The sequence below is a fragment of the Fundulus heteroclitus genome, chromosome 12 (assembly GCF_011125445.2).
Source record: "Fundulus heteroclitus isolate FHET01 chromosome 12, MU-UCD_Fhet_4.1, whole genome shotgun sequence".
NCBI lineage: Eukaryota > Metazoa > Chordata > Actinopteri > Cyprinodontiformes > Fundulidae > Fundulus > Fundulus heteroclitus.
In genome coordinates, this window is record NC_046372.1 from 10,869,654 (window position 1) to 10,883,398 (window position 13,745).

General features: G+C 38.3%; 1 protein-coding gene across 2 annotated transcripts in view; it reads left to right on the top strand.

Annotated features, from left to right (window-relative positions):
* The window catches only part of rnf122 (ring finger protein 122), a 30,783-nt gene that overhangs the window by 14,295 nt on the left and 2,743 nt on the right, over window positions 1-13,745 (top strand). The window contains exons 3-5 of one of the 2 annotated variants that reach the window (XM_036143909.1): window positions 11,585-11,630; window positions 11,715-11,756; window positions 11,855-11,934. In XM_036143909.1, the coding sequence (XP_035999802.1) occupies window positions 11,585-11,630; window positions 11,715-11,756; window positions 11,855-11,934 (168 nt within the window). Of the gene's footprint in view, window positions 1-11,584; window positions 11,631-11,714; window positions 11,757-11,851; window positions 11,935-13,745 lie in introns of both variants that reach the window. The other variant, XM_036143908.1, reaches the window with a different exon arrangement.

The following is a 13,745-nucleotide window of genomic DNA, read 5'->3' on the forward strand; positions in this document are numbered from 1 at the left end:
CGTGTCGGCTGGAAGCAGATTGGACAAATGTTGAGTCCAGTTGAGAAACATAAGGCAGGTTGTTCTGCACTCATCCTGCTTCCAGTTACAGAGTTACGTCAAATACTTATTAACCAGGAGACGAGGCTCTTAAAATTCACAAAGTATCCACATAACAAAACGAGAAATACATTTGCTCAAGATATTAAAACAGAAAACATTGACTGATAGTTGGAAAATGAAGATGTAATTGAAATCCATGAATAAGAAACCATAAATTTCTGTTCTGACAGAAGACTGTATAACAAGAATATGACAGTGAAAATATACCCAAGCTCAAAAAAAGCAAACAGATGAAAGAGCTCATCTCATCTGAGGGTACAGGCAGTCATTTATAGAAGGTGCTGGGAAAAAAGGATTTCCCTCATACAGAATCCTTGTGCTTCTATGTCCTAATATAAAAGTAAACACAGTTTAGTTTACAAACGGTGACTTGATTTATTAATGCAAAATGTTGCACAAACCAACCTCACCCCATATAAAAAAGTAATTACCCCCTAAACCCAGCAACTGGCCACCTGTCGCAGGAACAACTGTGGATAGCTGAATTGCTGTGAAGGAATTTTGGACCACTCATCCGTTTTGATTCGGCCACATTAGGCGAGTTTTGAGCAGGAACGCTCTGTTCAAGATCACATCACGGCATCTCAATAGGATTTAAGTCTAGACTTTGACTAGGCCCAGTGGCAGTTCTAGACCAAATTTATTTTTGATACACTGTACATATGGGGACACACTGAATATACCTTATACCTTATGCACCTTTCCTCCTTTTGGAACCTTCTTTTTGTTTATTAAGCCGATGTGTGACAAGTGAATTTCTCCACTGTGAGATCAATAAAGCCCCATCTTATCTCTTATCTTATCTTACCAGGGGGGCCAGTGTTATTTCTTGGTTGCACGGAACAAAAGAATTAAACAATAAAACGGCAATATTTATTGGTTTATTATTTAATAAACATATTATAATATTTAATATTATTGAGTGAGCCACTTGTGGGTCTGGAACTGCAGGTTTCAGACCCCTGATCTAGCAGATTGAAAACTGTGATCCCAGCTCAATATGGCTGAAGCTAAATGTGAAACACCTTAATTTTTAAGTCCTTGTTAGAGTAAAACTGTATAAGTAAAAAATAAAATTGGTCAAAGTGACCATCAGTTTATTGTTGTGTCTTTAGTACAGGGGCCATAACAGGGGCCAGGACCATTTCTACAGGGACACTGGCCCCTGTTGGCCCCCGTCTAGAACCGCCCCTGACTAGACCATTCCAAAAACCCTTACCTGAGCCATTCTGATGTTTTCTGGTACGATTCTGATCATGGTCCTGCTGCATGGACTACCCCATCTACTACCGCCCTGAAACGGGACGCACACCTTCCAGAAAGCTCCACGTTTGTCTCCACAGAATATTTTACCAAAAGTCTTGGGGATCATCAATATGTTTATGGAGATATTAAAGATGGACCTTTGTGTCCTGGTGTCTTTGTCTCACTGTAAAACTCAGTCATTTTTGTCTTGTCTCTTTTATCGTTGCTCTTTTATGAAGACTGAAGCCTGTAGCTCTACACATGCTGTTCTGGGTTATTTTCTGAACTACTGGAGGAATCATCAATGCGCTCTTGGAACAATTTGAGTGGGTCGGCCCAATTTCTTTATTCTGCCGGTGAAAAAAAGTGCTGAGTAAAGCAGAGTAAATTTATTACTTACCATGGCGCTTGGAGGCTATTATTAATCAGTTATGGTTTCTTTGCCAGTGGTTTTCAGTGTGACGGTATGATCCTGGTTTGTTTTTTACCTTTTCAGCTTCTGCTAATGAATGTAACTAATGGCGCTGTCATGTCTACATTATTTAACTTTGCGAGAAGAAATATCAGAGCAGGTTCAAAAAGGAACAGGGTTTCTATGCAACCGACACCTTCATTTCTGCCAGCCCTGGAAATCGTTTACATTGTTGTTGTGGCTTTAGCACAAATATTCTGAATTCAATGTGGAATATTTTTACATTGGACCTGTTTACAAGGGCCAGTATCTGGTGATAATCAATCAAAATATCAGATTTAAAACTGATTTGCAAGCACATTGATGTTTGATTGATTAGTTGACAGATAGATAGATAGATAGATAGATAGATAGATAGATAGATAGATAGATAGATAGATAGATAGATAGATAGATAGATAGATAGACAGACAGACAGACAGACAGACAGACAGACAGACAAACCTTTGCCCCCCGGCTGTGCCAGTAAAAGCTCACATCCCTGCTGTTTCCCTCGAAGTGCTCGTCCATGAGTCACAGCCCCTGAGTCACTTCCTTCAGCTACATTAACAAGATGATTATGATCTTCGTTAGAAGTGAGATGGTGAATTTATTTATAGAACAGGTGAATTATCTCATTCAAGGTTTCCTTTTATTTGGCAATCCTTGGCGTGAGTTTGCGATATTTAGTTGTACTTATTTCTTCTTCTTCTTCTTCTTTTTTTTTTTTACTTTAAAGTGTAATGATTCAAAGGCATTCCTTGTGTGGCTTTGGGAGGTTTCATGCTTTTATTGTTGCCAGATGATAGAATAAAACTCATCTTGTCACTATTTTTAGGTTCCTGGGGATCGTGCAGTTCTGTCTGTGCTTTCACATTTTCAGTATTGTTTGTTAGTCTGGTTTCGTTCTTTCCTGTCCTCATTTTTTTACCCTGCCCTTTATTGTTTAGTTATTTGGTTTTGTTCCAGTTAGATACTTATTTTCCTGCCTGCCTGCCTGTCTTCAGTTCAGAGCGTTTATTTGGTCACATCTGTCCATTCATCATGATTTGGTTAGGTTCTGTTTTCCTCCAGTCATATCATTGCTCTCTCTCTCTCTTCCTCAGCCTTATCCTCATATCCTTCACCTGCACTAATTGCTTTACCTGCCTTTCCCTCTGTCTCCTCTCCCATTTATTTAGCCAACTCACTCACCCAGGGGTTTCCACTGAAAACGGAAGTGTCGCGGGTGCGCCACGCCTTCGTGGCGGGTCGCTCCAACTTTGGTCAGTCAGAGCGGTTTCACTCAGCGCACCGCGGCGCATTTCTGAAATGCCCCAAAAGTTCCTGCGCTCGCCGCTTCTCTAAAATAGGCAGCTGTTCTATTTTTGCTGCTTGCCGCGCCGACTCCACGTCAATCTAGAGCAGAGCGGATCGTTCAGGCAGGAAGTCAGTTGATAAAAAGAAAAGTGGATCTGTTTGTGTTTACTTTGAAACATCAGTATGTCATTACCTGCGGCTCCAGCATTAAGCCACCAGCGGATTGATACTTGACTCCATGGACGGCGATTTGAATCTTATTTAAGTAAACTACTATCGCACACTGATGCAATCCTCATGCGATAAGATAAGATAAGATAGTCTTTATTGATCTCACAATGGAGAAATTCACTCGTCACATCGGCTCATACAAAAAGGTGCAGAATAGGGAAGGTGCATTCAGTTATATACAGTGAATCTTCATATATACAATGGATCAAAAAGAATACCAAAAAATACAACAAAAAAGGAAATAGGCATGGGCATATGGTGTCTTATTTACATTCATAGTAGTCTATTTATATATAAACATATATATATATACTTATATATATATATATATATATATATATATATATATACATATATCTATGCGCCTACATACATACGTACCTACTCGTATATATGTGCATATACATTGTATACATTTGTACATACATACATACATACATACATGTGTACTGACTAATATTCAGGTGTTGATAGCAGCAGAAGTCACTACATCAGGATTATTGCTCGGGTTGTGGCCCAGTGTATTAATTAGATTATTGCACATTAGTTATTGCACATTACTTATTACAGTTATGGTCACAGTTACAGTGCAGCATTGTAAAATCTGATCGCAGCAGGAATTAATGACCTGCGGTAGCGCTCCTTTTTACAGACAGGATGTCTAAGTCTTGCACTAAAGGAGCCGAGTCCAACCAATGCACCGGCGCTCCGGTCTGAATTGCTCCCAGTGGAAAGACTGCCTACCAGAAAGCGCGGCGCTCCCATCCACGTTCAGTGGAACCCCTGAGGTCACACTCATTGTCAGGTCCTCCGTTATGCTCCCGGTGTTTTCTGGTTCTTGTCTTCAGCTCTGCCTGTAAGTTTAGTTTTTATTTATCCACAAAAAAATTGTCATTCATCTCATCATTCAGCTGCCAAGCTCTTGTCTGCACTTCGGTTAATCAACAAACACTCCAAAACATGACGCATGTATTAAATCTATTTTATATTTCAAAGAAAATATAAAAAATATGACTCAGAAAGGATTATTTCCTTCTTGGGTCTGATCTCATTAATGAAAACTTGCAAAGCTTAAACCTTTGAAATCCAAATTGTAAATTTTTACTTCAAAAATGTTGTATCCAGAATTTTGTATTATCGTTTTTTTGAACTGTAAGGCGCACTTAAAATCCTTACATTTTCTCAAAAACCGATGGTGCGCCTTATATGTGATTAAAGTTGTGCTTACTGACCAACTTTATGTGGTACAATGTGCTCAAAAATCTGTCAAAATGTGTAAGTATGACTTTGGTAAGCAACAAAGCTGCTGATATTCGGAGCATTACGGTGCACCCTGAGCTGTCTACAAGACTGCCTGACTGTAATGTCGAAACTAGAAGTGCATTTATGTAAATGCCCTGCACACTCAGGCGTTGTTTTATAGTTATGTTAACTTCACTCTCCTTTACTCTGATATCCCTACATTAACATCAAGTGCAACACTTTTGCTCCAGAAGCCTCCCAATAGCTAAATACATACCATCTGTGTGTAATTCACAGGTGTATAAATGAAGCCGATCTGTGAAGGCTTTAGAAGGTTTTTAGAGAACATTAGAGAGAACACAGTCAAGAAACCAGGCTACTGTATATCAATCTGCCCGTCAGACTATCTGTAGTACATTCGCAGAAATGTACATTTTAAAAGAAGTCAGAGAAAAATCTCACAAAATTTCGACTGACAACCAGATCGAAAAACAAAAAACAAAACAGGAATCATGGCTACTTTGTATTTAGTATGTTGAAATGGAAATTTTGTAAGTGTTCTGCTTCACAGCTGCACAGAAGAGAAAAACAACATGAAGAGTTTGAGGAAATACAATTAAAAATGCTTTAACAGCAGAAACGGTGCAGTGAAGGACATCTGCAGTTTAATGTGAATGTAGAAACATAACCAGTGGAATCTCAGTAAAAGGAAAGAAACTCTGGCCGTGAACCGTTCATCCAAGCAGCAAAACAAATGTTTGCAGGCTTTAAGTTTGATGAACAGCCCTCTGCACTCTGAAACAATGTTGAAAAGCTGACTTAAGATCCTGTTCAGAAGCGAGGCCAGTTTGAAGTGGGGGCACAGGGGGTCCGGTTTGAAGGGTTCAAGGCAGAGAGCCGAGGCTCGAGGTGAAGTAGGCTGTGGACTGAAAGGAGGATGAGTCATCTGAAAACAAGCTGCAAGGACTGAACACCCAAGAGCAGATAGTGTTAAATAAGCATCTGAAAGATGACAGATGAAACTAACCAGTGAAAATGACAGAAGTATTTGTAGATAATGAAACTGGATGTGGCTGATGAGGCTCGTCTCTGGCTTCAAGAGACTTGAAGCAGGGGGGATGGGATGTTGTGTCATGATGTTTGGTTTTTGGGTTTCTTTTGTTTTCTTCATTTTCCTTTTTTTAAATGTTTTTAAGGAGTTGCGTTATAAGTTCATTCCTTTGTGTTTTGGCTTCTTACTTTATTTTTGTGCTCACTTCTTTGTGTATAGATATAAGTTTTGTATACATCTCAGTTAAATTTCCCCCCTTGGTTAGATGGTTTCTGTGTTTCTCACTTCAGAACATTTTCATGATTATTCTCTCTTCATCTGTCTCCTTGTGCTCCTTCTTGTCTATCTGCTTCACATGATCTCTTGAGTTACTCACCTGTACTCAATGTCATTCTCCACTTGTCCCTCAGTAAATATGTTCATTTGCTCTCATTGTCTCCTGTTGAATCCTTCTCTTGTACTGCCTTATTTTTCATTTGTTTGTCCACTACCTTGCCCATGCTCCATGTCTGGTTCTCCTTATTCTACTACTGTAAAGGTCTAATTTAATTTTCATTACTAAAGAAACCTGCTTTCACCTCAGTCAATCTCCTTTGTGTCCGTCATAAACCAAATCATGTCAAGTTGTTCTTTGGGTTGTCAGACAGTTCTTTGGGTTATCTTTTAAGTAAATGTTTTCATTAAAAGGTGTTTATTTAGGTTCTGAGATGAAATAACTTGTACACGATTAAAAAAGTATTTCAGAGTCAGTCTATTTTGATGAAGATTAAGTATTTAATTATAAAATTATATCAAGAACAAACCTGCTCTAAGTGTACAACTGCATCTCAAACAATTTAAATATTGAAGGCACTGTGTGAGCAGTCAGGTCGCATCAGGCCGTCGGGCCGCACAGTGTAAGAACATATAACCCTGCGGTTTTGTTGTACAGTTTGAGCTGTACCACGATTGAACATATCGTACAGTGTATGCCCGGCTTTAGGTTATTTAACCTCTTTGTTTTTGCACCTCTGTTGGGTGTTGTGAACTCGTTCGGCTCCTATGCTTTTCCTTGTTTACTCACTGCACACGCACAATATTGTACTTCTGGTTTATGTTATAGAAAATATACACAAACACTTTGTTTACTAACAAATAGAGCAAAATAAAGTGTAAAACACAAAAAGAAAAATACAATAAACCAACAGGGCGTGATAATTTATTAAAAAAAACCTTTGCACGCAACCAGCGTGAGCTACTGGCGTAGAAATTTGTAAAGTCATAGTATGTGACCAGGCCCCTTTAAAATATTTGAATACTTATAACAATAAGGAAAGAACTCCTATCAGTTACCTTTTGTGACGTTGCCAGAGGTAATACCATTTTTGGGAGAAAAGAGTTTAGTTTTTTGTTCTTTTTTTATTAAATGATGATTTAAAAAACTAAAAGAAAAAAAAAACGAATCTTCATATGTTCTTCTAAAGGTGAATAACTATATCCAAAGGGATTTTGATTAATTAGACAGAAGATTTGTACCAGAAGGTTTAAAAAGCCCCCCCCCCCACACACACACACACACACACAGTTCTCCCTGTTCTCTCAAATAAACTTTATTCACTCAGTTTTTCAGGTGGAGCAGTGAAAATCTCATTCCCATCCCCCTTTCTCCCTCTTCACGTCATTTTCCACCCATGGGAAATCTTAGCGGATTTAAACTGTGTATCCTCACATTGTTCATGTGAAGCGCTGTTTGCGGCAGTCTGTGTAAACAATAAACCAAGTTACAAAAACTAATAACTGTCATTTCCTTGCTCCTGCTTTCTCACTTTGTGTATTTTTTAAATTAATTTTTTTACATTCAGAAACTTTTGGAAGATGTTTTATCTTTCCATCCGAGATGCTGAAGCTGCCTTTTTAATGTCAGTCCCCAACTACAGACAGTGACGGATATTTTGGTCTAAGTTTAGTTGTGCAAAAACAGGAGGCCAAAAATAACCGCCTGAAACGGGGCGTCTTGCCAAGCGATAAGGATCTGCTCTCCATTGTTGGTTGTTTTGGTTTTTTTTGGGTGGGGGGTGGAGCAGTGATTTAAAGAGTCTACATACTCATTAGTTGTGTTGGTGTGTGTCTGTGTATTGTAGATGCATTCTGGTGGTCAAATATATACAAAAAATAATAAACACTGTTGTGTTTATGAATGTACTGTAGATGTTTAAAAAGAGAGTTAATGATCAGAAAAACCCTGCTGCTAAATTGTTTTAATCACACAAACACACTTTCAATTCAACTACAAAAACAGGATTGTTACTCTGGAACTAATAACAGGCTGCTTGATTCAGATCTAAATAGATGCAATAAGTTTTTAATTTCTGATATATTAAAAGCAAGGATTTTTTTAACCCTTGTTCTACCAGATTTTCGATTGATAATAAGAGTGTGTTAAATTTAAAAATGAAAAATGTGAATAATCTGTGAAAATCATTTGTTAAGTATATGATAAAGATCGAAAGTATTTTGCGTGATAAAATGGTTACATTTTACATCCGTTTTAACCATTTAAACGCCTCTGGCACAGTAATATTGACTAAGTAACTTATGGAAATTAATGTCACCACTTATTACATTAAAATCTATTTTATAATGGGTTGTGCTAGTGGTGCGTATCTGATTACTCTAGGAATTAGTTTGCTTCTTACCATTTAGAAGCCTTCGTGTTGCATGGTCAAATTTAAAATCTTTGGATCATTTTAATTGTGGTGTTCCACACGGTTCCAATCTTGGCCCAGTTTTATTTGTTCCTTACTCCACTTATAACATGTTTGCAGATCATTCAGTGATCTCTCCTATCACAGACATGCTGCAGATATTCAACTTTCATTACATTTAAAAATCTCTGTTTGATGCCTGGTCATCCATCCATCCGTTTTCTAACACGTCTATCCCTTGTGGGGTCGAGTGGGGTGCTGGTGCCTATCTCCAGCTGTCAATGGGCGAGAGGCGGGGTACACCCTGGACAGGTCGCCAGTCCATGCAGGCCTAGTGCTCATGTCATCATCAAATAACAAGTATAGCATTTTCTTACCTGTCCACCACTTATTTACACTTACCTGCAAGATGAATTCTGCCGGTATTTGTGCGTTCACAAACACACGAGAATCCATCATGTAACGCTCTGGCTTAAACCATTTGTGTCTGAGATTGATAATATGCAGATGGAGAGTGCTACACATTATCAATCTGGCTGGCCAGGTTATTATTATCAACTTTATTATGAAGGAGATATGTGATGCACAGATTCATCCAGGATGGGGGAAAAAAACAGTAACACCACCTGTAAAACTTCAGCGGTTTAATTATCATTATTTAAAGATGAAGGTTTTACCAGGTTCTCTGAGAGAGTGATCAGTCTAAAATCTGTTTTGGTGTCCTCCGGGAGGCTCGTTATCATACATTGCATAATAATTTCTTACTCATCATATATCATTAGAAACAGATTATTCTACACCCCAATAATAAAATCCCTTAAATGAAATAAGAAAACTTAAACTAAATTAGTAGAATAATAGAGGCAAGAATGCAAATGCAGGGATTGAAGATGGAGAAGTTTGATCACAGCTATAAAACTAATAGTACGTCAACTAATGAGGCTAAAAATTTACAATTTACAAGATTATTTTAGTTGATTGATATTGATTCCTCTAAATCTAACTGAGACAGAATGATGATCTGCTGATCCTGTGCTTCGCTGATGACCTACCTCTGCCCTGTGGTGATGTCTTGTCTCTGTCTGACTGGGGCTGCTGAGTCCATCCATCCTTTGCTACTTTTGAATGCTGTGTTACAGGCCTGGATGCAGTCATGATTTAATAAAGGGAATCATGCAATCACGATATCCTTTTTTACAGAAAATCTGTCCTGGCACACGTCGGCAACCAGCTTCTCTATGTGATTTGCCTGAATTGCAGCAACGGGAAAAAGCCAGCATATCTCAACACTGGTGCTACAGAATAGTTTGAAACATTTAAAATCTAATAACTTTCTCAAGTTAGCTGACGAAAACAGAAAATGAGAATGATCTTCTGTGGCTGTGTGTTACCACCAGCACCCAGAGGTTGACCGATTCAGGCTTTTAATCTGTCCCTGATCATGGCTAAAAATTAAAGGTGACGGAGCCTTTTCAGAGATAGCGCACACACAAACTCCCTCATTTAGCTCCTGTGGACTAAACAAACTTAATCTAGAAGCAGCTGAACATAACTGTATTTAAATATGATTTTACTTCATTGTAATATAGTTTTTTATTTCTTTGATTTTGTTTAATAATAAAGTACCTTTTTCATTTCCTTTCATGTTATTTTATTGGAAAACCACTTAAGATTTTTATCTTGAAAGATGCAATATAAAAAACTGCAAGCTTGCTTACTTTTGTTGCTTATGATGATGTAAGAGCATTTAGTACATGCTGCCCTAATCTTACAGATATACCATTCTGTTACTAAAACATTATTTAGCCACTGCTACTCCCTCATCTGCAGATAAGTAGAATATGCAAATTTTATGCACGAAAACAACAACTTTAAAACGTTTTTCTTTGCTATTCATGCATTCAATTAAAAATAATAAAAGAAGCAAATACTGAAAGTTTTATCTGTTGCAAAACAAAACAGAAATAAACACTGGAGGAGTGATCAAATAGGGGAAGGAACATCACAGAATTTGCTTCTGTCCTCCCAAAGGTTTAAGCCTTACTTCCTTTTGGCTCCTGTTTTGATTTTATAAAACAAAGAAAAAAGTACTTCATCCCAGCTCTGTCTTTTCAAAGGAGTCAAGTTTTTGTTTGCGCAAATATGAAACCTTCAAAAACTCAGCTGCCCTCCGGTCCAACAAAGCCAGGACGTCAATGGACATCATTTTAATTGCTTCTTAAGGTCGGCCAGGCCTTGTTTTTATGCAACTCTCAAAACTTATATTTAAAAATGTATTTTTATTTATCCCCTGGTTGTGTGCAGATTTAGAAATCAAATAATTATATTGAAATTCAGGCCTTGTTAGTAGGCTCGGACGATAAATTCAAGAACAATATAAATTGATTGATAGAAAACAAAAAGGGTCAATCAAAAGTTCAATAGAAGAACAGTTTTCCTTCCTTTTGCTTTCTATCCTATCATGTAGGTTAATATTAGTCACTACATCCTCCCAACCAATTACAAACGCTGACCCAGCAATGCTCCGTCAGACAGTGGATGAACCATTGTTGTGATGACAGATCATAGACAACTCAGCTAATGTACTTCTTAGATTAAAAAATGCTGAAAACATGATTTATTCATTTTTTAGCTCACGTGTGCTGTCCAGATTAAACCCTAACAAGGACATTACAGTCAATCCAGCTAAATTCTTACAACTTTTCAACCACCTTTAAAAATCAATAGAAAAAATTCAGGTGGACGGGCTTCAGATTTTCAATGTCTTAGAGGTCAATGTTGTCCCTTCTTGTTTTTAATTTCCCACTTCATTTCACAAGATGCCAAGTGTAACACCGTTTGTCAGACACAAAACTGTATTTCATCATCAGCAAGATGTTTTCTTTCCTATTCTGTGTGGCACTAACCATACGCTGCACAATGTGATGTCATGATCAGATTTTGGACAGTAGATGGGTAAACAAAAAAGAAGTTGCCCAATGGAAAGAAAAACTTTGAAAGACCTTCAGAAATCCTGGAGGAACAAAGGATCAAGACCACCATAAAAAGATTAAAAGAAGGGGGTCATTCTAAGCAAAGGTATAAAGAAATTAGAAGTGGTTTAAAACTTTGGCAAAGTACCTTTTCTTCCATTCCCAACAATGCTGTTTCTTTATTAATTAGTGTTTTAGTAAAACAAAGGATGGAAATATTTGTTGCTCCGACCTTAGCCTGAATGCATACACTGCCTTAAATATTTTCCACCATGCTGTAAATTCATCTTCTTCTTCTCATTAACAGCAAACTGCGACACCAGGCACAGAGCGAGCGCTTTGGCTACAGAGAGGTAAGGCAGGAAGCATTAATGAGCAGCATAACTAATGCCATGACAGATCTCCCTTTTGAAATGTGCGTTTGTTCGTTTTAAAAGGTGGTGCTGAAAGGAGATCCGAAAAAATTAAATCTTCACGGGGTAAGTTTGTTTTCTGCCCAGCCACAGCCGGATGTTTTGGGATAGTTTTACGGTGACTGTCTGGTCTCACTTCGTCTCGTCTGTCACTCTTGCAGCAGACATGTGCCGTGTGTCTGGAGGACTTTAAAGTGAAAGACGAGCTGGGGGTGTTACCCTGCCAACACGCGTTCCACAGGAAGTGAGTAGAAGCACAGTGTAGCCTTTCTTTTCGTGCTTGTTCGCCACCTCAGACGCACTGAGGCTTGCCAAAACTAAATCCGTCTGGTTGATGGAGGAGGTCAGAAGCTAGACGGACTCAAAGATGTAGTTGGTAATACTGTTCATAAACACTTTTTGTTATACTGGGTGAAATGGAGTAGTCAATACATTATGTATTCAGAAAAAGGAATGAAAACAATCAGATGTCTGTGAGAGCTGCTGGCCTGTAAAAACGGACCAATCCCTGAAGTTCGGTCCGAATGAAAAGAACCAATCAGCTGCTTTACTGTGGATGATCTTCTTTTGGGCTTCCGGGGGGGATCACCGTATCTATTGGTTTTCCCAAATGGCAATCATTGTGGCTCGCTCATGAAACACCCGTGTGTGTGCATGTTTCTAGTTAGTTTTCATTTGTTCTGCTAAGCACGCATACTTCTAGTGTTTATGTATCCAGTTAGCTTCGGTTTCAGCCGTTCATTGTAAAACCGCTGTTCTCACCACGGTTTGAAAATGAGAGTTGCAAGAAGCAAACTGTCTTACACGTTTATGAGAAGAAGAGGAAGGCCTCAGAGAAAGAAATAAGACCATATTGTAGTTGGGAATTTTTTTTTCACATGATCCCCCTGAGGAGCGGAAGAGCAGGTAAGATGTGCACTTATTCAAAAAGGGACATGGACGTTTCTTACCTACATTTACTTACAAATATCATCCACTATAACTTTAATTGCTCATTAAAGTCATTTTGTAGTTCAGTATCAAGAGTAAAGGGTGATTTATTACAGCGGATCTTAAAGGGGAAGTACATCTGTAAACCTTAAGATTTTATCTAAGATTGAATTTACCATGTTTCTTAAAAATGCAAAGTATTTTTTTTTATCCCTAACAGCATTCTGCAATGGTGAATTAAAATATTTTGGAGATAGGCAGCATTTTTAATGTGTGCAGTGTGAAGAGTTGTTTATGTACAGACAGTGAAGTGGAAAAAAAATAAGACACCCTATGAACCTCTGGGTATTTTCCATCTATATTTGGACATGTCAACGCTCTATCAGCTTGTGTAAAAAAACAGTAAAAACTTTTTTTTATTTTCTGTAAATTGCAATTTATGTTGACGAATGACTTAGGACACCTCCACACTTATTTTCACTTAAAACTGCTAGAATCCCAGACACATTAGTTGCAGGAGACAAAAACATTGCTGCTCAGCATTTTGAATGTTTTCCTTGTAAAATTTATAATAAACCTTAGGCATTTAGTTCGGAGTTCTCCTTCCTGAATGTTAAAGTGAGACTGAACACCATGGTGAGATCCAAATAGCTGTCTGAGGCCTTCAGAAAGAAGATTGTAGTGAGTATGATAGTGAGGGATTTAAGGAGGTCTGAAAACAATCTGAATTCAGCCATTGCATTGTACAGGAAATAGGCTGCAAGTGGGGGGCGTTCAAAACAACTGCTAAACATGCCCAGATCTAGTCATCCAAGCAAGTTCATCCTGAAGGCAGACCGCAAGATTCTAAAAAGAGTCTCCATAAACCCTAAAATGTCATCGTAGGACCTACATAATGCTCTACCCACAGTTGATGTGAATGTGGATGCCTGTGCAATCAGAGACTGCGCTCTTTAAGGAAACACATAGACCAGACTGACGTTTGCCAGAGAACATAAACAAAGAAGACGTCTGAGGGCAATGAGTCTAAGGCCCAGTCCCAAAACTCGCACTACACCCTACCCCCCTCTATGAAGTGTGTACTTGGTCAATGCGCACATAAAGGGTCAAGTGCGCAGGATTACA